Below are 26,529 nucleotides of genomic sequence, written 5' to 3'. Positions count from 1 at the left end.
CTACTTGGAGTTTTTATGCTTAACTTAAGGAAATAATGTAATGAAACGATGAAATATTTCATTACAATAAAGTACTGTAAATGTGTAGTATGATTTGCTTCATTCTTACATGAAATATTGTATTAAACTTTTATGTTTTAAAATTAAAATATATTTTATTTATTTTAAAATAAATGAATCAATAAAATAATATTATTACCGTTATCACATAACTGTTACTGAAAATAATTGTTCCATATAGAAAGGATGCTAAAAGATGCTTTGCTTTGGTGTCAAACTTGCTAAGTGCACCACTGAAAACGGGTAGCTTAATTTCAATTGAAAAGATAAGACAAAACTTCAAAAAAGAGATCAGCCTTGATCTAGATCACAAAGGTAAAGAGCATTGTTTTTTTTTTTTTCTTCACTAAAGAGCATCTGAGCCCCCTACTTGTGAGCAGGAAAGTCCCTGCAATCTGCCTCCTATATGGGAGGCATACACTCCAACCCACCACCTACACTCAAAAGAGCTAGATGTTGCCTTCCTCAAAGCCCTGACAAGCGGGCACATAATCTGTACTCCATCAGGTACACCTGCACGTGATGCAAAAAAGCAGATAGAGTGAAACATCCATTGCCCTGGCAGCTGTGGTGGCAGCTGTGCCGGTGTCTGGGGCCCTGGGACAGTCCCACCCCATTTTGCCTACATCTCCCAGACTCACTTTCTGTTCTTCGTAGTAGAGAACTCTGACCAATATATAACAAATAAATAGAATTTGACAGGCGAATATGCAGGTAGGGGGCACTGGAGATGTTGTAGGTAGAGAGAATAGCAAGAGTCAAGTACTGAAGTAGAAAGATGTTGTGGTTGTGACTCGTAAGAGTCTAGTGTGAACTAGAGAACCGAGAACCGAGCCCATGAGAGAGGGCATACGAAGGAAGGGAGGTGTCTTAGCTCAAGCTGTCGTAACAGAATGCCATAGGCTGGGTGCTTAAACAACAAACATTTACTTTCTCACAGTTCTGGGTGCTGGAAGCCTGAGATCAGGAGCCAGCATGGCCAGATTCTGGGGAGAGCCCTCTTCCTGGTTTGTAGATAGATGGCTGCCTTCTGGCCATGTCCTCACATGGCTAAGAGCGAGAGAACACTAACCTCATCGTGGGACCCCCACCTTCATAATCTCATCTAAACCTAATTACACCCCAGAGGCCACATCATTAAATACCATCAACTGGAGGTTAGGGCTTAACATGTGAATTTGGGATGGGGTCAGGGATACATGGAGGTGGGGACAGTTGAGTCTACACCGAAGGGAAAACAAAGGCCTCATAAGCCATACAAAGGCGCATGACCCTGGAAGGGTTAGTGAGGGCAGGCTATGGAAAGCTTTTATGCGAAGAGAAACGTGCTTAAAATGCACGCTTTAGGAGTGTTACTCCAGTGGCAGAATGTAGACGGATGGGGTGAGGAAAGGACTTTCTTAGGGGGTTTATTTGGCAGACTCCGGCAGTTGCTGTCAAGGCGAGTGATGTAAAGGAGCCAAATGCCAGCAGTAGAATTATTGGGGGCAGGGTGAAGAAGAGCCTGGATTTGAAAGATATTTCGAATGTGGAACCAACAGAATTAATCAGACATCTGGATGCGAGGGTGTGGAAGTGGGAGGAGTCGAGATGACTCAGAGATTTCAGGCTTGGGTAACTGGGAGGGTAGGAATGCCAATAATCAAATCGGAAGATACAAAAGCAGGAGCTAGTTTGAAGTAGTGGCAAGATCGCGATTTTGGTTTTCGAAAGGTTGTTTAAGGAGCTCATGCAAGATCACATAGAAATGGTCAAGTGGGGATTTAAGTCTGAAGTTCAGGAGAGAGGTTAAAGCCAGTGAAGGAGATCTGGGGTTCACTTGAAAAGACACGGAAGTGGTAATGAACGAGCTCACCCTTGGTGGGTATGACAGAGGGAAGACGACGAGGTTAGGAACAGAAACCTGATAAATGCTGGGAGATAGTTTCCTGACACCGCAATAAACCATTTAATGAGGGAGGAAGCAAATTGGGAGAATATAATGTCCTCAGAGTCTTAAAAAGAGAAAGGCTTGCATGGGAAGGGATGATCAAGCGTCTCGGTGCTGTATGTTGTGGAGCTGGGCAGCAAGACGAGGATTTGAAGGGGCTTTTGATAAGACCTCTCTGAGTAGTTTCTGTAGAGTGTATGTGTTGGGGCACAAGAGTGGACCAGGGAAAAACCCACATTGTAACTAATTTATAAGATGAGAAAGTATAAAGTAGTTTTTCTAGAAGTTTCTTTCAGAGATGGAATGATAGCTCAAATTGACAGAAGGTTTTTGTGTGGTTGTTGGTTTTGTTTTTTTGACAGTGGAAATTTTAGCATGTCGAAAGAAATCACATTTCTTTACATTGCACATAAGCTAATGCCTGGATGTAGAAAGATGCTTGATTAATATGTTTGACAAAGTACAGAATGCAGTAAATATACTCTATATAAAGCACTTAGAACAGTAAGCACTCAATAATAACAGTTATTATTTTTATACCCTAAATTTCTATATTATTATAGAGGGATTTCTACTTGTTATTTGAAATCCTTTGTTCCCCTTCCAAGATTTTCTTTAAATGGCATAAAGGAAACAAATGGCTCAAAGCAGACTGTGTTCATGGGAGAAGGTAACCTCTTTTGAAACAGAGTGGAACAGGTGCCAAGAAACCTTGAATTGAACTATATCCTCAATTTGGGAGGAGCTTGATGACTAAAATTACAGTGCTATAATTTTGTTCTATAGGTTAAGGCACTTTGAAAGCAAATATCTGACACACAGAGGATCACAGGAGATAATACATAGCACCGTTAACACCTTGCCGTGCATTAGCTTATTAGATCCTCTCTGAGTTAGAACGAGATGAAAACAGTGTGGCAGCCACAGTGGTGGGGTGTTCTGCTCTCTCTTCAGGAAAAAAATAGAACCATTCTGCTAAAGAAGAGCAGCGAGCTGAGTCTCAACCTGTAGTGCTTTTGGATTCTCTGCAGCATTTGAGCAGAGGCCACCACCTTCCTGGCCAGTTCCCAGCCAGTGACTGAGCATGGCAGGGATACTGAGGTTAAGCCATTTATGTTCAATGTGGGGTTCTCCCAATGGGCAATCTCTACTCAAGAAGGGCTGAGACTTTGTCACATCTGCATCTGTCTATCCTTTGCAAGTATTATTGCCACCCGCCCCTGCTCAATCCTGCAATAAATCTCTCACACTCCTAACTCTCTCTCATCTTCCATTTCTTGGAGAATCCTAACAGAATGAGGACCAGGGGTGGTCTAAGAAAGAGTTGGTAGCATAAGGTTTGGAAACATGTCCTGGCTGGAACTGAGGTTACCAGCCTATGTGGCATATGAGGCACAGGCAGCCCACCTGGTAGCAATTCAATCGCTAAAACCATCAACAGTGACTTGGGAGACTGCTCTGATGGGGACGGGGTACCTCACTCATCCTGGTTTATACAAAACTTTCCTGACTTTAGACTGAGAGTCTGAAGTCTGATTATTGGTCATCCTAGGTGAGAGGAATGCCCTCACCAGGATGACGATCCAGGCAGCTGAGCGGTCCGGGGAGACAATGCCTAGAAAGATAATGAAATTGGCTGGCTCTTATTAAATTGTGTTGGTGCCCTACAGAGGGAAAATGAAAAGCTGAGAGTATTTTACAAATGAAAACTAAGTGTGAGAGCCAGAGGGCCTCTCCTGTAACTTAAACGGCATTTTAATACAATATTCTGCAGTATGAGAAAAAGAAAAAGCTGAAGACAAAGAAAAAGCTGAAGACCAAATTTAAGCCTTTCTCTTCCCCAACATAAGAGGGGTCCCCTCACGATGCGCTTTCTACCTCTTCTCCTGGCTGCCAGGCCAATAACTAAGGCTAAGTTGCCCTGGATACGATGAGCCTGATAAGGGAAGAGACTCCACTCCTACAGAGCTGAAAGGATTAGCCAGCACATCCTAGCTGCACCTGGGTGCCCTTTCAGGATGCTGAGAAGTAAATAGGATAAGGGAGTGTTTGTTGACAGGAAAACACTCTCCCTGGAGATGTGATATTTAACACTCTTACAAGGCCACAGGGACAAGAAAATCTCCCTGCTGGGCTGGCTCTTAAAAGCCTGGAGAAAGTGACTGCTTTCTCTTAATGAAGCTGATGTGGCTGAATTGCCTTGGCAGACGGAAGGAATTCAATGGCTCAGAAAAGTGAGCATTGCTATGCTGGAATGGACACAGACTATGAACCTAAAGACCCATCCGAGGATTGTGTGCCATGGGAGGACCTCCTGGACACACTGTTCATCCAGCCGTCGGGAGAGTGCCAGTGTGGGGGGGGGGGGGGTGGGGCACCAGCATCATGCGAGTCAGAGGTGTCTCTCCTCCGCAGGCCGGGGCGATGGCAGCAGAGCTGGGATCCTTACTATCCATGCAGGTGAGGGGAGGCTGAAGAAATAGAAGTCAGTTTCCAGTGCTTAACCATCAGAAGCAGGGGTGGTGTGTGTGTGTGTGTGTGTGTGTGTGTGTGTGTGTGTGTGCACGCGCGCGCGCACTTGTTTCAGTTATTATATTTGTAGGGGCCTGAGTAATCGCAAACGGGACTTGACCAGTGTAAAGTTTTAGAGATGATTTACAGAACACAGGATCCCCTAAAGGCAAAACAGCTCGGTGAGCTAAAGAGACCACTGAAAATAGAATCACAGGAAAACAAGAATACAGAACTGAGAGTGGATGCCCCGATAAAAAGTTGTAATCGTTTGAGCAGTTACCAAACCTGAAATGAAACTTACTGACTGAAAAGGCATCAGGTCCCCAGAAGGAAAGACCTTGCAAAAATATAGAAAGGATATTTTATAAGGATTTTCCCAGTCCTTCCCCAAGAGGACCTATGACTATTTATTCAGGTGACTATACATTGGAGGAGAGAGAATATCCAGATATTTTGAGTACAATCGGACATAAATTCTACCTAGACAATGATACCTGGAGACGTGAATTAATATTATTGTGGTCCCCTGTTAGAGCAGGGTCACATGGGGAGTAGGTAATAAATGAGGCCAGGCCAAAATCCAGCTCACAGTAGATTGACTAGGTCTGTGAACACATCCAGGGGCCATTTTCCCCGTGGCAGGTGGAGGAATGCAATCGAGAACTTAGGAAACTATACCCTCCCACTTCCACCAAGGTAGTAAATCAAAAACAATATCGTATTATGGGAGACGTACGGCCACCCTCAGGATCTCAAGAATGCAGAGGTGGTAGTTTTTATTTCTCTATTTATTTCACCCATCTGAAAAGGTCCTAGAGAATGACCATAGAGTACTGGATCTTCAACCAAGTGGTAGTGACCATGATTTGTCAAATGTGTACTTTTCTACCTCATTCAAGAAAGAGGATGAGAAACAATACACATTCACATGGAACAAGTAACTCCTTATGTTACGGTTTACGTAGGCGCTATATTAACTCCCCTGCTCTTTGCCACACCAGTCTGCAGTGATGTGGACATTTTGGACATCTCACAGACCACTTATCAATCTTTATGTTGAAGACATCATGGCGATCAGGCATGAGATGGTTTAGCACACTGGAGGCTTTGTGCTAGCACACATGCATCCCAGATCGTGGGACATAAACCTTACAAGATTTAGGAGCCTGAGACATCAGCAAAGTTTTTGGGGAGCAGGAGCATGCTGGACATCCCCTCAAAGGAAAGACAAATGACTGCATCTTACGTCTTACACTCATACCACAAAGAAGGAAGCACAGCATCGTTAGATCACTTAGTGTTTGGGGGAACACATTCCACACCTGTGATTACTGCTCTGGCCCCTATGCCAAGCGATGTTGAGAGATGCCAGTGCCGAGTGGGGCCGGAACAGGAAAGGCCCCTGCAACAGGTCCAGGCTTTGGGGCAGGCAGCCCTGCTAGTTGGGCCACATGGTCCGGCAGATTCCGTGGCGCTTGAGGTGTCAGTGGTGGGAAACACACAGTCTGGCGCAGGTGGCATTTCCCGGTGTGAGTTACAGTGTCGGCTCCTGGAATCCAGGAGCAAGGCTGTGCTGTCAGAAGCTCGGAATAATCTGTCTTTAGAAAATGGTTTTGGGCACGTTATCGGGCCTGGCAGAGATAGAATGTTTGACCCCGGGATATCAAATGACCACACATTCAGAGCTGCCCATTCTAATCAGACCTGTCAAAGTGATATTGCCTTCCATGGAGGGCTAACCAGCAGTCAGCACTGCCAACGCCAGTCGGGTTATTATGTAGTCAATTACTGTACATTTTTAAAAAGTTAAAGATAACTTAGAAGTTGTTCTTTTAAAAGCAATTAAATTTCTTTAACTACTCAAATCCTGTGCATAACATAAGATTAAAAAGTAAGTCATAAGAGTAAAATATGCATTCACTTAAAATCAAAGTATAATTAAATCCAATAATCCTGGCCATTTATATTACATTTTAGTGACTGAGCTACTTGAATGCCTGGAAAATGGGACATGAGATAAGAACTTCCGGAGTACACGCTTTTTCAGCAAACTTCCTAATTCATATTGTGCAACATTCAATTAAAATCAACTGACTAGTTTTCTTTATCTACTGAGTGTGAGGGACTGTACTCTGAAGGTAACTCAAAACATGGCTGCCTTCTCTTCACTGGGGCTCCTCTCAGGAGGCGGTGTGATGTAAGAGACCAAACGCTGGCTTTGGGGTCACACTAACCTGGGTCACATCCTGGCTCTAACTAATACTAGCTGTATAACCATGGGCAAGTTAATTAGCCTCTCATATCCTCAGTTTTGTTCCCTGTGAAATGAAGAAAGCCATACTTTCATTCCAGACGTTGTGAAGATTAAGGCACATAAAGTATTTAGTATGATGCTAGACAGACAGTTATTTTTCAATGCATAGAAGCTGGGGAGCGAGGTGTTAAAATGCAGAAACAATACAGAATAACTGAAACTGGGCCCAGAGACTTGGCTATGTTTAGCCATAGCATCTAAGGAAGGCGTAGAAACCCTGCCACGTACACCAGAGCCTGGCTCGGGAGCCAGGTCTCACTTCCTACTCCTGTGCTCTGAGGGAAAACGCTCAGGGATTCCCCACCAGTTGCTCACATCTACACTCACCTTGCCATGGTTCTAGTTCTTGGCAGCTCATAGAGTCCAACAGATTCCATCCCTCAGAAACTATGAATTTCATCTCATTTCATTTTGTCTGTCTATGGCCTCATCAGCACGATGTCTCCCAAACTTAAATTAACCAAGTGAATTCAAGTCCTTGTCATTTCCATCTGAGATCCTTTGATGATCTCCTTAAAATGTTTCCATTACTTTTAGTTTCTTTCCTTTTTAATTCCCTCTTTACTCGCTATTGGATTATTTTAAACATCAGGAGTTTATATCGGTATGTACAGGCTTGCTATAATCCATATGTATGGAGTTGAATTAAATAAAATTCTGAAGCCCTGTTTCTGTAATGTTATTTTTCAACTCCATGTCACTTATTTATTCCAGTGTGAAGCCTTGGGTTGATTTACAAGGTCTTTTTGATTTATTCTTACTAATCCTGAAAGCCCACAATTCCCTACATATAGCATTTGAGATTCCCCCCTCCCTCGTTCCCAATTGTATCTGCTGTTTCTGGCTCCCTGCCTTTATTCTCACTGTCCCTTACCTGGAACTCCTCTTCTTTACTGTTCAAATCATGTTCATCTCCAAAATCCATCCCAAGTGCCATTTACTTCTGAAGCATGCCCCCATAGGGCTTGCCCACAGTGATCTCTTCCCTCTTGGCACCGAGTGGCTCTCATTGTCATTGCCAGATACACTAACAATCATATTCCATTTTGAACTTTATTAGGTACTATCCTCAGGGCAAATTTAGCCAGTAGGTAAGGTATCGACGGCCCAAGATATTTCTAGGGACGCAGAAACTGTTTAAATTTCTTTCAAAATCAGAAGGAAAAAGTGAACATTTAGGTTGAAAAAATTAAATATATAGTATTTATAAATTTGATATAGCAATGAGGTTGTAATGTATATATGTTGGTATATATACAGCTATAGCAGAAGGGGTCCACGAAGGCACACGTAAATACTTAGGGCCTACAAAACTCATAATGCAGCCCTGAAGCTTATATTGCCCTATAATAATAGTAAGTCCCATTTTCCTAATTAGAATGTGCAAGTGCTGCCAGAAATCCCCAAGCTGGAGTTTGCTAATACTCAAGAAACCCCAGACAAATTAATGGAATTCTATGACATCTCTTTCAAAGAACCTAATAGGATAGTATACTTACCCATAATAAGCCCATATGTGCAAACAAGCATGTCACTACTTTTGTTTTCGGTTGGAACTGTATTAAGTCACATGGCAACACTGATGATCTCATGCTGCTTAGTGGTTCTGATGTGTGGAAGATGCAGGAATTTGTTTGGTGTGACTGGAGAACCAGATACTATTATAAAGCTACAGGTCAATCAAAGATTGACCCAAATGTAAGGGTCATTTAGAGAAGCCAGGTAAAATTAAGGTAAAGATGCAGAGCATCCATGTGTCTTTAATCATTTACTGCTTATCATGTAATAATTGTAAGTGTGCAATTTTAAAACAGTATTATTATATTTTTTATTATTACAAGCCAATGTTTATAGGCATAAATCGGGATGGGAAGGTATTAACACGTTAAATAGAAGATTTAAAAACATAGAGTTCATGGAGGACTATGTTGGAATGGGTAAAGGGTAAATTATAATAGGGGCCCATGGTGGTGAAGATATTGGAATCCAATGGGCACTTCATGGATGCCTTTTGTACATCATCCCTTACCAGTAACACTCAGCTGAAGGCTGGCAGGAGAAACGTCAATCCACTAATGATAGTGGTCGCAGCACTGGTAGTCACAGCAATAGTTTAGCAGTCACATTATGAGTGGGTGCTCAACAAATACTTTTTGATACATATTATCTAGTAGACACAAATTTGCTCATTCGAAATCTATGCATGAGGACTTCGTACATTTCAGCATGAAATTCCTCCTGCGCAAGGAAGATGCGGAGGAATGTTTTGCTGGTGGCAGCTAGCTATCATCGGCCAGTGAAGACAAACATGTAAAGGTAGGGCTTTTCTTTTTATCCACCCGCGATCCTTCTCCTCCCAACCCAAGCTCCAATCGGTCCCATGAAATCAACCTGCGAGTGAACGGGCAGGCATTCTCCACGAAGGAGGGCCTCCTCGTGCCTCTACAGAGAACTGGGTAAAAAGTCATTAAAGGAGACGCAAACAGAAATCAGTGGGCTGTGTTTATTTATCCCGTCTTGGCAGCCTGAGAGCAGTAACCGCTGCACACGGGAACTTGTAAGCTTATTATAAAAGATGGCTGTGTGGGAAGCGAGAGAGGGATGATGCCAATGGCTGGCCACCAACGGGGGGGAAGAGAGAGGGGAATGATGTTTTAGAGCTTTCCACTAATATTCTGGGAAAAGACTGCAGTAAATTGTTTAATGTCTACAAATTCCTCCTATATTCGCCTCTTCGCCCTCTGACTTGGTCCGTGCCTCCTGTCTGAAGGTGGAGTCTACAGTATTTCTCCACCCCCAACCATCTGGGCGGGCCTTGTGATCTGCTTGGACCCAAAGATACAGCCATAGGGATGGGGATGTTGAACAAACTTTGGAGATATCTTGTAGCTTGGGCCTCTGCCCTCTTCAGAAAGATGCCCTAAGACCTGTCAGGGAAAACAACCAGTGAAAAAGACCTCTTGAGAAGGAGAGAGACCCAGATATTGAAGCTTTCTCAGTTCAGTCCACCCCAGCTGACCAGTCGGCTATATGCAACCCATGAGAGAAGCAAGGATTGACTACCGGAAAAATCATAGGTCAACTTACAAGATTCTGAGGATAATAAAATTCTTATCGTTTTAAGGTTTAGGGTGGTTTGCCATGCAGCAACAGATAATGGAAACAGGTCAGCAAATGTAGTTGACCTTTACTTTCTTTGACATTTTCAGAAAATCTATAGTCAGAATTAGGACAGACCTCTGAGATTATTTTATGTGTTTTTGTTTAAATGATTTATGACATTAACTGGAAAGTCACCAAACATTATTCTTCAATCTCAGCTTTGAAGTTCATTTGGCTTTAATTGGAAAAAAAATAAAAAAATAAAAAAACCCTACTCATTTTATATGAAAAGAAATACCATAAAGCAAAATTTAAAGATTAGTGTAATATAACTTATCATTGAATTATAAATTTAACATTTGAGGTTTAAATAACCTTCAGAATTTTTTTCCTGGGAAACCAACAGCATTTGCAAAATTAGGCATAAGGACTTTTTCCTCCCTGAAAGTTCTCAGTAAAGCAAAAGAGAACAACTCTGTGATCAAATTATCCCCAAACCATTAATTAAAGCCAGATGCTAAGGGAGAGTTCAAGTTCCTTAATTTTATTTACTAATCTACAAACAGAAACATCAGAAAAATATCCCTCAGATCTTATTCACATACTTCAGAATAAGGCTCATTTATTTTTATTTATGTATTTACATATGTTTATAACACCTACACCACATTAAGCAAATATATCTCTACCTAAATAGCAATAAGCTCGTTTCCACAGAGAATACTGAATATATTTTATTTCCCCCTATTTACCTATTCATCAAAATTCTGGCAAGCATTTCATGAGACTGTATTAGTTTGAAACACCCAACATTTCTATTATAAAAGTTTCCCAAGGTGTCTCAAGTGAAGATGGGAAGAATTATATATGTATATAGGTTCAAATATAACAGCAAAACTTGAGTGTAATGCCTACATTTGCAGCAGGAGTTATACTGAGTTGCCATAGCAGCCACCCACACTCACACACACAAAGGGGTGGTAGAGAGAAAAGCAGTTAGTAGAGAAAAGAATCTATTGTTTAAAAGACAGAGTTTCCCTGTCTTTTGTTGTAATTACAGGCAGGAATTCTGAGTTTTCAACTGAACCGCTGTTTAATGATAGAAGATTTCCGAGTGTTGGAGTGTTATTAAACGTTTCTTCTCTAAACATATTTCCTATCTTAACCTTTAAGAGTGCTGAGATTATGCGGGAGCAGGAAAGAATTCAGGTGACCACATGTCAGGGCTAATGTGACTTAATGATTCTCTCTCTGGAACATTTGGAATTGCCTAGCCAGAAAAGCTTGTGGTTCTATGGATTTGCACGAAGCACTTTGCTCTGTCCTCATCTGTAAAGTGGGCATAATAATACTACCTACTCCAAGGTGCTGTTATGATAATTCGGTAAATTAGTACAAATAATAAATTATTACATAAATGATAAAAAGTCAAGAATAAATTTTAATAATTCATAAATAAGAATTAGTAGCATTAAATAAATCAGTAAAACTGTAGCATTTAGTACTTGACACATAATAAATAAATGTTTGCTATACTACTAATAAAATTATTACTATTATAAGCACCTCAAACTCTTCATTATAGACTAGAACAGTATGGTTTATAATTAATATATTCCTTAAATAAATGCCTTCGAGTAAGATGCTAAAACAAATCACATAAGAAATTGCTAAAACAAATGCCAGCAGACCAGGGGCAAGACAAGATATTAAGATTTTCCCAGTACCTAAAAGAATAATGCCTTCTCCCATAGCAATCCCTTTGAAAACACCATTTTGGCAGAATAAAAAGACCAACTATTTTACTACACTAGCACATTCATCACTATTGGCAAACCTTGGTTACACAGCAAAATCTATCTGTTAGAGCTCAGATAATCATGTAATAGTATTTGAGGTCAGAGAGTATTCTGGAATTTGTTTCAAGTCACTGGCTTGATCACATATGTATATGTAGATACATTTGCAATTCGTACCCAGGCACAAATATAAACATTAGATGTAGATGTGATGACAATGAATAAAAGTATTTTATGACTTCTGAGTTTTAAATCTTCATTTTAAGGTTGAATGCATCTTCAGATTCTCGGAGAGGGGGAACATGCAGTCAAGCAATTTAGTGAATAATAGGAAAGACTATGCATGGATAGTAGATTTCATAGCAAGTCTTAGAATGTGAAGCAGAAAGCAAAGCCTATGCACTAAGGAAATGAGGGGAAATTAGAGGAGCAGAGTTGGGAGCACAGTGAGGGCAAGGAGGGAGCTGTAACTCACAAATCACGCAGAAGTCAGAGGCAGTGGAAGAGATAATGGGCAGAATGGGATTTGATCATTAACTTTCTAATAATTGTCTCGATGAGATTTTTAAAAAGTCCAGGCAGTGTGAGATAGAATTAGCTTGGCTAAAAAATTTCTAAAATGTTAAAATACATACACTTCCGATCTCCAAAATTATCCCGCCATTATGAATGTTATATGCAATGCTATGTTTCCCCTTCTAAATTGTCCCTTTTTTAGTAATCTTTATTTCTAATCTCAAGTGGAGGTGTCACAGGGTATATTCTTTCTGCTTTTAGAGATAACCTGACATAACTGAATGAAGAACATTAGAAATGTTTCCATAATCAAATAGCTCTTCGAGGGTAAAAATAATGCCTTGTTTTTTTCAAGTCGTTAGAAACGATCAAATTTGGTTTCAATTTGGTCTTATTAATGAGTTGAAATCAGAAGGAAGTAACTGTTGGCACCATTAGAAAGGAGAATCTTAAAAAACATTTAAATTCTCCGACCTTCTCGTAGCTATGGAAAGGCTACAGAGCATGCTTTTGGAGTCCAACTGCGTTGCTGCAAGGCAGACTCTGGTGATGGAGGGAAAGGCTGAAGGCTGGAATACTTGGGTCAAGAGCTGCCTGCCAAGGCCGCCCTTCTTCCTCTCCAGCGGATCAGTAACCACTTGCCCACAACCACTTATTTCCACCTATGGGTCCTAAGACAACCGCGTTTGGGGCCTGACTCTTACCACTAAAATGATGGCAAATAAGAATCAAGGAAAAATTTAATCTATAAAAACATTATGGTTGGTTCTACAAGAAAATGTTAAAACACTAATTGAGATACTATGATAATATGGTTACCAATAACAAAAGAACTTTCTAGAAAAAGTGTGCCCCTTTTCTTACCCCCACCAGGGAATATTAGAGCTTGAGTAAGCAGCTAAGAGGCCTGGGCAGTTCTCTTAATTGCACTTTTACAAGTTTATGGGGACTGCCACAGGACAAATTTGCTTCCATTAAGCCCTACTTAATATAAAGACAAACATGTCCTCAAATAGAAATGCTAATGGCTATATTTTTAATACAACCAACTACCCACACGTAATCTCATGAGAGTCAACTGACTTAATTTTATTCGCAGTACAAACAGCTATTATTAAAGACAAATTAAATGGTCTACAGGAAGCTGTTAATGTGACTCCCATGATGGCTGAAAAAAATCATGTCCACACTGGGAGAGTGACAGAGAGACAAAGACCGGTTTGGAATCGTACTTACTGTCAGATACATAGCTGCATAGACACTGAGAGCCGCTTCTTTGGACGGGAATGTTTTCCGCGCTCTCATGATGAGATCTGGGTTGCCCGTGCAGGCCTCTTCCCCGCTGATGAACTGTGTGTACTGCTGACACCCCAGCGCTGTATAGTTGGGCTTACACAGGGCGAGGAAATGTGGAGCCAGATTCCCTGTAACCACTTGTCCCGCATTTACAAAGATGTCTGTAGCAAACAGCCCAAACGTATAAATTCCTGAGGAAGAAAACACACCATTTTAACTCTCACTCTCTCTCTCTCTCTCTTTTTTTTTTTTTTGTATTTCAGTTTACGATAAACCAACATGGAAATATTTCAGAAACCATAAAATAGTTCATACATACATATGTACATATGCTTCCTTACATTTCATTCCTCTCCAGCTACTCACTCCCTTTGCTTGCTGGAGTGGTGGGAGTGTTAAATTATTTAACATGTTGAGCTGTCTACCACTGGCTACATTTTTATGCATGGCAGGTTTATAAGCCTCGAGATAAAAGAAGAAGATATATTCTAAGAATGTGTTTGGGTGATATGATTTTTTAAATGAAGACATGTTTTCCTAAAGAGGGCTCAGTCTATCACCTTCTGCTAATGTTAGAAATCTTTATTTTTCCCTATTTTGAAAATATTTTTTATCTTACTACCATAAAGCAAAGCAGTTGTCTCCCCTATTTATGCCTTTTAAACCCATTCAGACTGATATTAACTCTGCTGGAGGTGCCAATTAGCAGTAAAATCCAACGCCATCAGTCTTCATTTAAATATCATGGAAAATCTTAAGTAGCAGAATGTTCTCAGAGTAATCTCTACATTGCTTTCAGAAACATATTTTAAAAAGTCACCTACAGCTAGTAACTTAGTCTTTCACGAATTTTAATTGATCAAATTTGGGTCAATTTAGTAAACAATAAAGCTATGGAAATTATAATGTTTAATTACCTTCACGATATTAAAATTTACTTGCTTTGATTACCTAAAGGTATAAAATTAAATACATAGATCTTTTTCCTCCCTTTTGTAAGGAACTTACCAGTTTACTCAAATACTGAAAACAGTTTCTAAATTTAATGCCATTGATCATCGTTGCCAAAACTTATCTTTCTATTTAAGTAGGGTAGACAAAATAAATTCTTTGGCATTTTTTTCCTATTAAACTGAGAGGTACAACATTCAAGGATGTGGTACCAATGTAAAGAAATCCATTTTTTTTTATCATTTTAGGAAATAAAATCCATCAGGACATTTTAAAAACTATACCAAAACAATACTTCCCAAACAGTTGGTTCATTAAAATGTCACATAATTCTATTATAATAATTATATGCTTTTCTTCTTAGTCATGTATTTCTGGATTATTTGTTTCCTAAGCCTTCACATAATTATTGGCTATTGTGTCAGAAATCACCAGGAAATTTGTTCAGGACCAAATAATTTTCCAACATTCGATGCACAGTTATTCTTTTAATTTCCAAAATATTATATAAGCTCATAAAAGGTTCATGAACATAAAACTGCACATAGCAAAGCTCTATGAGTATGAAATAGCACTGAGAGTAAGACCTTAGTTCTCTCTTTATTTAAAAAATTTTAAAGGAAATAATAAAAGCCCTTTCTTTACCTCTTACCAGCACTCCTTGAGTCATACAAATTAAATGTTATCAGAAGCGGAAATTTGGGAGAGGCAGAGAAATGAAAGAGAATAAAGCACAATAAAATGTTCATTTTACACAATTTCTCCTTCTAAACATTACGGCCTAGTCCAGGAACCCAGATGACATCTTCTCTACTCTTTGAAATCTAGGCTAAGTTGTACTCATTTTATTTAACCAAACCACTCTCTTTATCTGGTATAATAAGTTTAAAATAAAGAGAAATATCTGATGAAGATATGGAAATATCTTGACACTTGTAAAGTTCCCAAATATGCTTTAGAATGAAAATGTCAGTGCATCAGGCCCATGGCCAATACTATAGTTGACTACAAAGATACTTATTAAAATGAGATCCCGTGTGTCCACTGTGCTGACATCCAGAATAAAAACACTATAAACAGTGACGTCCTGTTATGCAGTAATACTTTACTTACAAGGTTCCTATTTTATTACGACAAACTAGAAAATCCAAATCATGATAAATGAGTTAGCAAGAAACAAATGAAACACTCCTAAATACTTCATAAAATCATATAAGAAGAAATATGGAGACTTAAAACACACTTGCTTTGTGTCATATATACTTTAGAAATATGTGTGCAAATGCAGAAAAAAAGACTTTTCTTAAGTGGGCATAATATAATTTGCTTAATAGTATTTAGAAAAGTGTGAATTTCATCATTTTTAGTTTGTTATTAAATGACTCTTATTTTGTTATTAAATGACTCTCAGGCAAAGAAAAATGAGTCAAGAGCACAGTATTGATGCATGTGAAGAAAAACTTTAAAATTTCATGTGAAAGTTACCTTTACGACAATATAAATGACAACTTTAGAGATGTGTAACTTGATGACAATAAAAACAACAGTCTTAGATATGAAGACCTTTCATTTTCAGAGAGATTTAAAAGTACAACAACATTCGATTAGACTTTATGTGAGTTTAAATGATCTGTGCATAATACCTAAAAGTCTTCATCTTGATCCCATTAATATGAGAAATATATTGAAGGCTTATAGTATCCTTACTCTTAATCTTAATAATGATCACGATTTATATTAAAGGGTGTTTAGTATATGCAGACATAATTTTTTTATCTGATAAGTCCAGGAGATAATAATTTATATTAAATTTCTTATGTTAGTAAAAATTTTGTTTTGGTCGTTTCTATTGAATTGAGATGATTTACAACAATTCATCAATGTTCATATGTGTTAGCGCTAGAGTTTGAGATTGAAAGTTAAAGTATCAGTAAATCTTGTCCGCTAATAAAATCAATACATTTTGCTGGTTTAAAAAAAAAAAAAAGCTCAAAAGTACTGCATGGAATTCAACATATGATAATTTTAACAAATACAGTATGTCTTTTATTTGATAAGCTACTTTTCTTCTCCTTTGTGATGTTCAACAATCTAAGTTTTCATGGTTCTCCAAGCATTGTTTCTGAAATATCATAAACACAGTAAATCATTTCTTTTAGTTAAGTAATTTTTAGTTTCTTAAAGAATATTAAACATACAAGTGTAATGTTTTTTCTTCTTTAAATTAATATGGAAATGACAACTGATGTGGAATCTTACAATTTGAGAGAGTAGTATGCAATGCTTATCTTTAAAATTAAGGCGAAACATTTCAAAGAAAATATAACCAAATACTTGCATACAGTTAAAATGCTGGTCATTTTAAAGGTTAGCTTATATATAAATAAATATGTTTTAGCAACAATGAAAACAATTCAATGACACATACCAAGAAATCGTACAGTTCGTCGCACCAGTGGGTTTATATAGCAACAGTCTCCGGTTAAAATAGTTTTCTCCTGGTTTTCAAAATCCCTTGTGGCCAGTTGTAGGCAAAACACAGCAGTTTCTCCAACTATTATCTTGAGAGGAAATAAAAGGTTAAAGAACATTAGAATTTAACCAGTGTAATGGAGAATGTTTTTATTTTAATACAAACAAACAAACAAACAAACAAAAAACACAAAAAAGAGCTTCTTTGAGTAGTGACAATCTCAACAGAAAACGGAACCATATTCGCTTAACCAAATCCTTTTATTATAACCTATTTCTATGTAACTAACCCATATTTCTCTCAATTCAAGGGATTATTAAACTAATAAATTATGAATACAAATGTTTTCTAAAAGACTTCATTAAAAAATTAAATTCACAAAAGCTTTTTGCTTCAAAGCAGCACTCACTTATTTTGCTGTGTAATTGAAGTCCATATTTTATTTTTAAGTAATTGTATCTTGTTTAACTTTGATACTGCCATAGAAGTCAGAACAATTCTCTGGAGTAGCCAGAATCTCAATTCAAGTTCAGACCTATTTTGACCACAGCATCTGCCTAGAAACTGGTGAGCTTTTCCTCCTCCTTTTCCTAGTTAAGCTGGGTCAGCCCCTGCTCCCTGATCTGACTCCCCAATGCCCAGGGTACACCCTGGAGCTCCACCACGTTCCCAGCATGTCTACAGCTTTAAGAGGAAGGTGTTGGGGCACAAAGCACCTCATCGGGACCTTTGCAACTCCTGGGGCCACCAGGTGTAAGAGACCTGCATACAGAAAAAGACTTCCCTGATCCCTTTGACACACACGCCAGCCTTCCAGCAAAGACCCAAAGAGGCTTCTCATCGCCCTTTCTAACTCTGCCATTATTTCTCCAAGATTCTGTTTTCACTGAAATTTCCTCATGTTTCCTCTGCGTGCCTTGATTCTTATGTGGAACTGAGGATCTCATGGTTTGGTCATTTGTCCCCCATCACCAAGACGGGACTCTTAGTCTGGAGTCACCAGCTGCCATTTTCATTAGATTCCCACGGCCACCGGTGGGTAAAGAGCATCACCGGTTTGCTTTCTCTCCCAGGAGTGGGAGACGGGGAAACATGACAGGCAGGGGCACGGAAGCCAGACCCAGGGCCGCTAAAAGCTTTGTCACTTCGTAGATTTCCTTGATAACATTGCCTTTCTTCTGCGAACTAATAAATGAAAGCTGTTTCCAAAGATTGCTGAGGCGACCAACACTGTTAACTGAGCTGACTGAGAAGGCACGTGGCGTCTCCTCCTGCCTGTCCACAGCGCCCAGGACACGCAGGAGGGACCTGGGGCCCCGCTGCAGACTCTACCCGCTTCCTGCGGGTCAGCGGTTCTAGGGGGTGCTGCTCCCCCACCTTAGCAAAAGCCCTCCATTCATTGGGACATGAAAGAAAATGGGTCGGGGAGACTCTACTGTCAGAGAGAGTGTAGGCTGCCACGGTTAGTACACAGCTGTCAACTCTCACTTCATTTCTTGCATCTGCCTTCTATTTTCCTTCTGGGTTCACAAATCTCATCCCACCCCCATTCTCCCTCTTGCCAAGATTCAGCCTGGCATGGAATGTGATAAGATGCTCACCAAAGGCTCAGGAGCCAGTACCTAAGGGCCCTCCCTGCTTCACCTACCCAGCCAGGTTGTGTCTGAGCAACTGCACTGTGACTTGAGTCACAGTCCCCTGCCAACTGCAACCCGATAGGTATGTCCTTGGAGGCAAGACCTAGGCCTGGGAACCTCACCTAGCCTGCATTCCACAGATCTCCCCAAACTGAAGTCCTGTGTCCCTTAATATACCCCATGCTCTCATTGAGTCATCCCATTATGCTTTACTGAACTCAATATTAACATTATGAAGCCTCTTGAGCCCTCACTACAGTTTATCAAGCTGGACCTACACAGCTCCCCCTTCCTAAATGGATCTATATCTCTTTTCCATCTTTGAGGACAGATGTGGTATTAGGTCTTGTGTCTTATCCATTACTCTGTTTGGCAGTAAGTAAAAAGTCCCATATTGCTGATGAAATCAGAACCTACGAACCTGCAGATGTGAACCGTAAATCCTCAAGTATAAGTGTATAAAATACTGTTAAGAGTACATAATTGTTCTCATACTTCAATTCCCAGAGGCTGACTCTCTATTGTTCAAATTCTTTAGTAACAAAATTATGAAGTAAAGTTTTCCAGGAAGATAAAATCATTATAGATGTTCATCAAATGTCAAATTTCAAATAACTTTATGTTTTCATTGATAAAAATCCAATATGAAATTCCTCTCCCCTTCAACTGGTGATGATGACTCAAAGATATCTATGCATTATTAGTTTGATATTGGTACAAGAAAATCATTTCACATGTAATAGCGCAGTAGAGGTCATGCCATCAGCGTGATGGTACCTGGCATGTGTGTCTCATATGCTTCAGATATATGTAAAATAATATCTGAAAAGCAACTTCAATCTGTAAAAGTATAGTCATGGGGTACACAAAATTTTAAATGTAAGAGGGGTTTGGGTCTATATTTAGGTTCCTATCGAACACATTGTGCATTCTTGGTAATTACAAAGTCATATATATATGTGTGTGTGTGTGTGTGTGTGTGTGTATATGTATATATATATATATATATATATATATATATATATATATATATAGAGAGAGAGAGAGAGAGAGAGAGAGAGAGAGAGAGAGAGAGCGAGCCCATGTCCATTATCAATTTCAAGCTAGTCAAGGAAAGTTCTAAGCCATACAAAGAGGTAAAATAACCACACTGGGTATTATCGTTAACTTTGTGTCATGATATTGAGAAATAAGGTTTCTTCTGTGTATATATTAATTTCAGCACCCTTGCTGAAGAAGGCAGTTGCTAACTTAGTTTCTAAGTGGAACCGAGATTAGAAGAGAGGAAAATTAATTGAACTAAAGAAATAATATAGTTAGTGACACAATTGTTGCACGATCCCTCCCAGTAATTAAGAAACTGTGTATATATTTCACAATTTGACCACAAAAATTTGTATTCTTGTCTTCATACTAAAAAGTTGCCATGGGAGGTGATTATCTAGTCTGGACCAACATTCCCTGCATACCTGCCTCCAGGTAACTTACACCAAAGGACTGTCTGGATGCTTTACGTTTGTCAGTTTCAGATGAAAGAGGGAAAAAAAATCCAGGGTGTCTTCATGTTCTCTTTCCCCATCTGCTGGTTGGAAGCAGAGCTATTTCTGGGCCCAGCACTTGGTGGCAGAAGATGGAAGGACCAAAAGTCCTTGGGTCAGCAGCCCTGCACTGAATTGTCACGTAAGTGAAAGATACATTAATGTGTAGAGCCAGTGGAAAATGGGGGTTTATTTGTTCCAGCAGCTGAAAATTGCTAATTTCACCATTTTTAATAAAGAGGGAGAAAGTCTCAGGCTCAGAGTCCAACAGAAAACAATAATTGGCTAGAATCGAAAAACACTGGCTTTCACTGATTTTTTTTTTTTTATGGTTACCTTCTATTTACCAAGTGATATTTGTATTCCATTTATTGTAATGATATGTTTCCTTTTGTAATAATTTCCTAGTGAAGTAGATTTATTTAAGGAAAAAAATAAATGATAGTTGAGGTGGTATTCATCCATCATAGAAAGCATGAAGGTGATACCTCAATAGGTGAATTTGGGAAATACATAACATAATAAATACTAAATTAAAGCTTCTGCACAGCAAAAGAAACAATCAACAAAATGAAAAGACAGCCTATGGAATGGGAGAAAATCTATGCAAATCATATATCTGATAAGGGGTTAATGTGCAAAATGTGTTATAACTCAATAACAAAAAAAGCAAGCAACCCAATTTTTAAAAAATGGGCAATAAAGTGAATAGACAGTTTTTCAAAGAAGGTACACAAATGGCTAACCTACACATGAAAAGTGCTTGACATTACTGATAATCAGGGTAATGCAAATCAAAAGCACAAAGAGCTATCCGCTCACATCTGTCAGAATAGCTATCACAAATAGACAAGAGATAAAAAGTGTTGGTGAGGAGGGGATGTGGAGCAAAGGGAACCCTTGTGTACTCTTGGTGAGAATCTGAATTGCTATAGCCACTATGAAAAACAGTAGGGAGGTTTCTTAAAAATTAAAAATAAAACTACCATATGAGCCAGCAATCCCACTTTTGGGTGCTTATCCAAAGGAATTGAAGAGATATCTGCAGCATTATTCACACTAGCTAAGATGTAGAAACAACCTTAGCGTCCATCTATGGATGAATGGATAAAGATGACGTACGTATAAAACGGAACACTATTTAGCCATGAGAATGAAGAAATTCTTGCCCTTTGCAACAAATTGGATGAATCTTGAGGCCATAATGCTAATTATGCTAAGTGAAATAATTCTGACAGAGAAAAACAAATACTGCATGTTATCAATTACATGTGAAATTTTTTTTAAAAGGAAGTAGAACTCACAGAAACAGACAATAAATTGGTGGTTACTAGGGGCTGGGGTCGGAGGAGTGGAGAGATATTGGCCAAAGGGAACAAATTTCCAGTTATAAGATTAATAAATTCTGGGTATCTAGTGTACAGCTTGGCATTTATAATTAATAATACTGTATTATATACTTGAATGTTACTGAAAGATTACATCCTTTTTCCCCAGCTTTATGAAAATATAATAGACAATTACTTGCTCATCCTTACATTGTTCAATTCAATGAGTTTTTCCAATTATAGTTGGCACGCAACAATATAGTAATTTCAGTTGTATAGTATAATGATTAGAGCTCGAGTGATCACCCCATTAAATCTAGTACCCTTCTCCTCTCTTACATGTTTACTACATCGTTGACTATTTTCCTTATATCTCCGTGACTATTTTGTAATAATCCATGTGTATTTCTTAATCCCGTTGCCCTTTTCTACCATCCCCCCAAACTCCTCTCCTGTCTATTAGCTCTCAAAATATTCTCTGTATCTATGAATTTGTTTCCATTTTTGTTGTTATTGTTGTCTATTTTGCTCTTTAGATTCCGCATGTATGTGAAATCATGTGGTATTTGTTTTTCTCTATCTGACTTACTTCATTTAGCACAATACCCTCTAGGTCCATCAAGGTAATATCTTTTCCTCCCCTTCCTTTTAGTCTCTGTGTGTCTTTCATTCTGAAGTGAGTCTCTTGTAGGCAGCATATGTAGGGGTCTTGTTTCCTTAGCCATTCAGCCACCTTATCCTTAGGGTGGAGAACTTAATTCTTTTCCATTTCAGGTAGTCATTGACAGATATATAGTTATTGCTATTTTTTATTTGTGATTTTGATACATGGGTTTTCTTCTTAAAGAATTCCCTCCAACATTTTCTGTCATAGTGGCTTGGTGCTGATGAATTCCTTTAGCTTATTTTTGTCTGGGAAGCTCTTTATCTGTGAATGTTATGATCTGATATGATAACTTTGCTGGATAAAGTATTTTTAGTTGTATATCCTGGGTTTTCATCACTTTGAATATTTTGTGCTAAGTCCTTCTGTCCTGCAAAGTTTCTTCTGAGAAATCAGCTGTCAGTCTTACAGGTGCTCCTTTGGAGGTAATTAACCGCTCTTTTCTTGCTTTTTAAGATTTTCTCTTTGTATTTAACCTTTGGCATTATGTTGTGTCTTGGTGTGGGCCTCTTTGGGTCCCTCTTTCTTGGAACTCTCTGAGCTTCCTGGGGTTTTATGTCTATTTTCTTCACAAAGTCAGGGAAATTTTCCACCATTGTTTCTTCAAATAGCTTTTCCTCTTCTTATTCTCCCTCTCCTCCTTCAGGTACCCTATAACCTAATTGTTTTTACACTTAATTTTGTCCCAAAGACTCCTTAAATTATTATTGTAGTCTTGGCTTCTTTTTTCTTCCTATTTTGACTGCGTGTCCTTGGCTTCCCCAGCCTCTATGTTGGTGGTTTGATCCTCTTCTTCATCCACTCTGTTCATTCCCTTTAATACCCTCTTTATCTCAGATAATGTAGATAATGTATTCATTTCTAACTGGTTCCCTTTTATAATTTCCATTTCCATTTTTTTTTTTATCTCTTTGTTAAAGTTCTCATAAGTTCATCTATTCTTCCCTTAAGTTCATTGAGCATCTTTATAACCAATGTTTTGAACTCTGCATCTGTTAGATTGCTTCACTCTATCATTTCTGGATCTCTGTTCTGTTCTCTCATATGGTTTCTGCTTCTTTGTCTTCTCATCTTGGATGGCTTTCTGTGTATGTTTCTATGTACTAAGCAAAACTGTTAAGTCTCCCGGTCTTATTAGTGTGGATTTGTGTAGTAGGTGTCCAGTGGCACAGTCCTGAGAGGGGTTCAGCTGCAGGGCAAGTTTAGCCCCAGGCTGTGCCCCTCCAGGGCCACCTGTTAAGATGCAGCAAACAATCCACAGTGGCTGTGCTTATTGTTGCCTCCAGAAACCACGCCAGAAACCGAGGCCAGCTGCCACCAGTGTGACTCTTGGCGCTGCTCAGCAAGTTGCACAGGACTCACCGAGGACACAACTGGATGTGGCTTGGGTGGGGCCACAAGTTGAGGGAGGTGGAGTTTCAGGGAATCCTCTGGGCAGAGCGACTTCTGTTATTTAGTTGATGAAGTCTCAGCTATGGTGGCGCTGAGTCTGCATACTGGGAGCAGGGAGGACTAAACAGGGAACAATGGATACCACCAGCACTTCTGCACTGGAGAAAGCCTAGCCTCTAGTGCTGGCGCTGAGTGCAAGCAGATTCGGCACCATGAAAGTCTGCTGCTACAGCCTCTGTCCCACTCAGCCGCTCGAGACCGGGCAGCCTCACATCCTCTCCTCCTCCTATCTTCTGCTGATTCAGGGAGATTTCTTAATTCTCTCCCTAGTTGTAGGGCTTGTTCATCTAGACTCCAGGTGACTCTGCTTGCTGTTTGCTCCCTGTTTGATCTGGTTGTAAGAGCAGATGAGCAAAGCCTCTCTCATCTAGGCCATTTTGACTTTTTCCAATTCTTAATATTTTAGCAAGGAGTCCTGGATTTTCACTTTGTCCTGGAACCCGTAGATTATGTTGCAGGCCCTGCTTAGTACCATTGGGCCTAACCCAGCAGGGCCATCAGGCTCAGTGGGAACTGACCCCATCCCCACCCTGACCCCTCACCATGGAGAGCCCCTAGCAGGTAGAGGATCTAAAAGATTACATCTTAATTATTCTCACCACACACACACACTAATTATATGACATGATGGAGATATTAGCTAATGCTATGGTGGTAATTTTGCAATATATAAATATATCAAATCGTTATACTGTACACCTTAAACTTATGCAATGTTACGCGTCAATTATATCTCAATAAAGCTGAGGAAAAAAGGTTTTAAAAAACTAACATGGCGTTTACTAATTTTTAGGGACTATTCTAAGTGCTTTGCAAATATTTACCAATTTAATCTTTAAAATAACCCGATGAGGTAGGTATTATTATTAAAATTCAGATGAAGAAAATGAAGAAAATGAAGCATAGATAAAGCAAACTGCCTAGAGTTGGGCATAGGGTGAGGAACCAGTGTCTGAGCCTAAGGCAGCCCATCTCGCAAACCCATGCCATTACCTTTACCTGTTACTAGTGGTGGTTATGTTCGTGGGTGTGTGGCGACCAGGAGGCCAAACGTCCCTAGAAGAGGATAGTTAGTGAGGCGGTGGTCAAAAGGCAGCTTAGATAAAAAGATATGAGGCCAAGAACTGGATTTGTTTCTTTGCGTTAGGTTTACAGCCTTTCGAGTCCCTTTAAAATGCACACGGAAGGGGAGAAGACACATATGAAGCTGCCAACCCAGCCACTGAGTGGAATCAGCTTATTCAGTCACTTTTAATTTGGAAAACGATAGAAAACGTATAGGTCTATTTTGAGAGTACTCTACGGGCAATGGTTCTTGGCTGCGGTCTCCAGACACGCAGCACCTGCAGCACCTGGAAACTTGATGGAAATGAGAATTCTCAGGTCTTGTGCCAGACCTACTGACTTAGAAACGCTGGGTGTGGGATCCGGCCATCTGTGTTTTAATAAGCCCTCAAGCTCTCTGCAGGATATTTCAAGAGGTCTAAAACTCCAGATGACTACATTTTAAATTTGTCAGAGATATTTTAAAAGGAATTTCTAGATATTTATTTGAACAAATAGTTACTAATTCATTGTACTGCACAAAGAACTATCAGAGGCATTGTAGTGAAGGGTTGGATTATAGAAGGACAGGTTAAATAAAACCTAAAATAAAAAGAAACCCAATATTCTCACTTTCTAGATGTTTTAAGTGAGTCTTGGAGAGATAAAGTGTCCTGGCAAGCTACTCGATGCTCAGCACCCTAGCAGGTCATGTTCATCCTCAGGCTCAGAGTCTAATGCACGTCTCACTATGGCCGAAATGCAAGAGACCGTCAAAGAAATTTATGACTTACCCGCCAATACAGACACATACATAAATAATACCAGTGAATGAATAAGAAAGGGGTGAGATAAGGAGTAAGGGCTGACTGAAGATTGAATATACAAGTGACCTAACGTGTTGTCCCTTTCTGCAACACTCTTGCAAAAAGGGGTCCAGTCTTCTTCAACTCCATCTAGACACTGTGGTCAGTGTGAATCCTCCAGGTCCTGAGGACCAGAGAGCATAGGATGGAGCAGCACTACCTAGAATGTCTGTTCCAAGCACTGGGAAGGCAAACTTGTCTCTGAAAGTACAGTGAGTGTGAACGCTAGACCTGACGGCATGGCATTGAGTCTTGGCTTTAACTCTTATTAGCTGATTGACCTTAGGTAAGTCATATAACTTCTCTTTGCCTCAGTCTTCATCTTTAAAATAAAGATAATAAATTAATGCCATCATGGGCTGCTGTAAGGATTAAATGAGTTAACGATTATAAAATTCTTAGAAGAGTAGCAGTACAGAGTAAGCACTATGCATATTTTAGCCATTATTGGATGACCTTGAAGGTTCTCTCCAACTCTGTGATGAGTTAGTGCTTGTGATAAGGGAATCACAAGCCGGGGTAGGATAATTATCAGGGGATAGGATAATTTGATAGGTTGAGATAGCGTGAAAGTCCTGACACTAATCTTGGAGTGCATGTGCATGTGTGTGTGGGTGAGTGGGGGGAGCAGCATGAGGATACAGAAAAAGCAAGTATGGGCTGCCTAAGGACAAAGCAGATTTACAACCACTGGGCATTCTTATTTTTCTTCCTTTTTTTCTTTTTTTTTAACGATGAGAAGCTTGCGAAACCATTTAAAAACTTCCCTAATTAAAAGAAATGCTGCTAATTAAACTTTACTTGATATTCATACTTTGCCCAACCATTCATATAAATGTGGTGAATATAGGCCATAAGAAAAGTGAATTATAAGAGCATTGTAATATAACCTCCTTTTGCATACTTGTAGGTTTTTTAAAAATTTTAAATCATGAGGTCAAATTCCCATATTCATAAATCTACTGTAGGCCAGTACTATTATAATGTACCTGTTATTCCTCAAAAGAGCTAACTCAATAATTAATAAAAACTTAATAAGTAATAA

General features: G+C 39.4%; 1 protein-coding gene across 5 annotated transcripts in view; it reads right to left on the bottom strand.

Moving 5' to 3' along the window:
* Positions 1 to 26,529, bottom strand: part of PLPPR5 (phospholipid phosphatase related 5) — a 92,788-nt gene that overhangs the window by 41,044 nt on the left and 25,215 nt on the right. For all 5 annotated transcript variants that reach the window (XM_016127559.2, XM_016127561.2, XM_016127557.2 and 2 more), the window contains 2 exons: positions 16,911 to 17,043; positions 13,472 to 13,722 (listed from right to left, as the gene is read on the bottom strand). In XM_016127559.2, coding sequence (XP_015983045.1) covers positions 13,472 to 13,722; positions 16,911 to 17,043 — 384 coding nt within the window. The remainder of the gene's footprint in view (positions 1 to 13,471; positions 13,723 to 16,910; positions 17,044 to 26,529) is intronic.

Source organism: Rousettus aegyptiacus, unplaced genomic scaffold (genome assembly GCF_014176215.1).
Source record: "Rousettus aegyptiacus isolate mRouAeg1 unplaced genomic scaffold, mRouAeg1.p scaffold_m13_p_17, whole genome shotgun sequence".
Classification (NCBI taxonomy): Eukaryota; Metazoa; Chordata; class Mammalia; order Chiroptera; family Pteropodidae; genus Rousettus; species Rousettus aegyptiacus.
The sequence above is the reverse complement of the archived record's forward strand: the minus strand, read 5'-3'. Positions and strand labels throughout refer to the sequence as shown.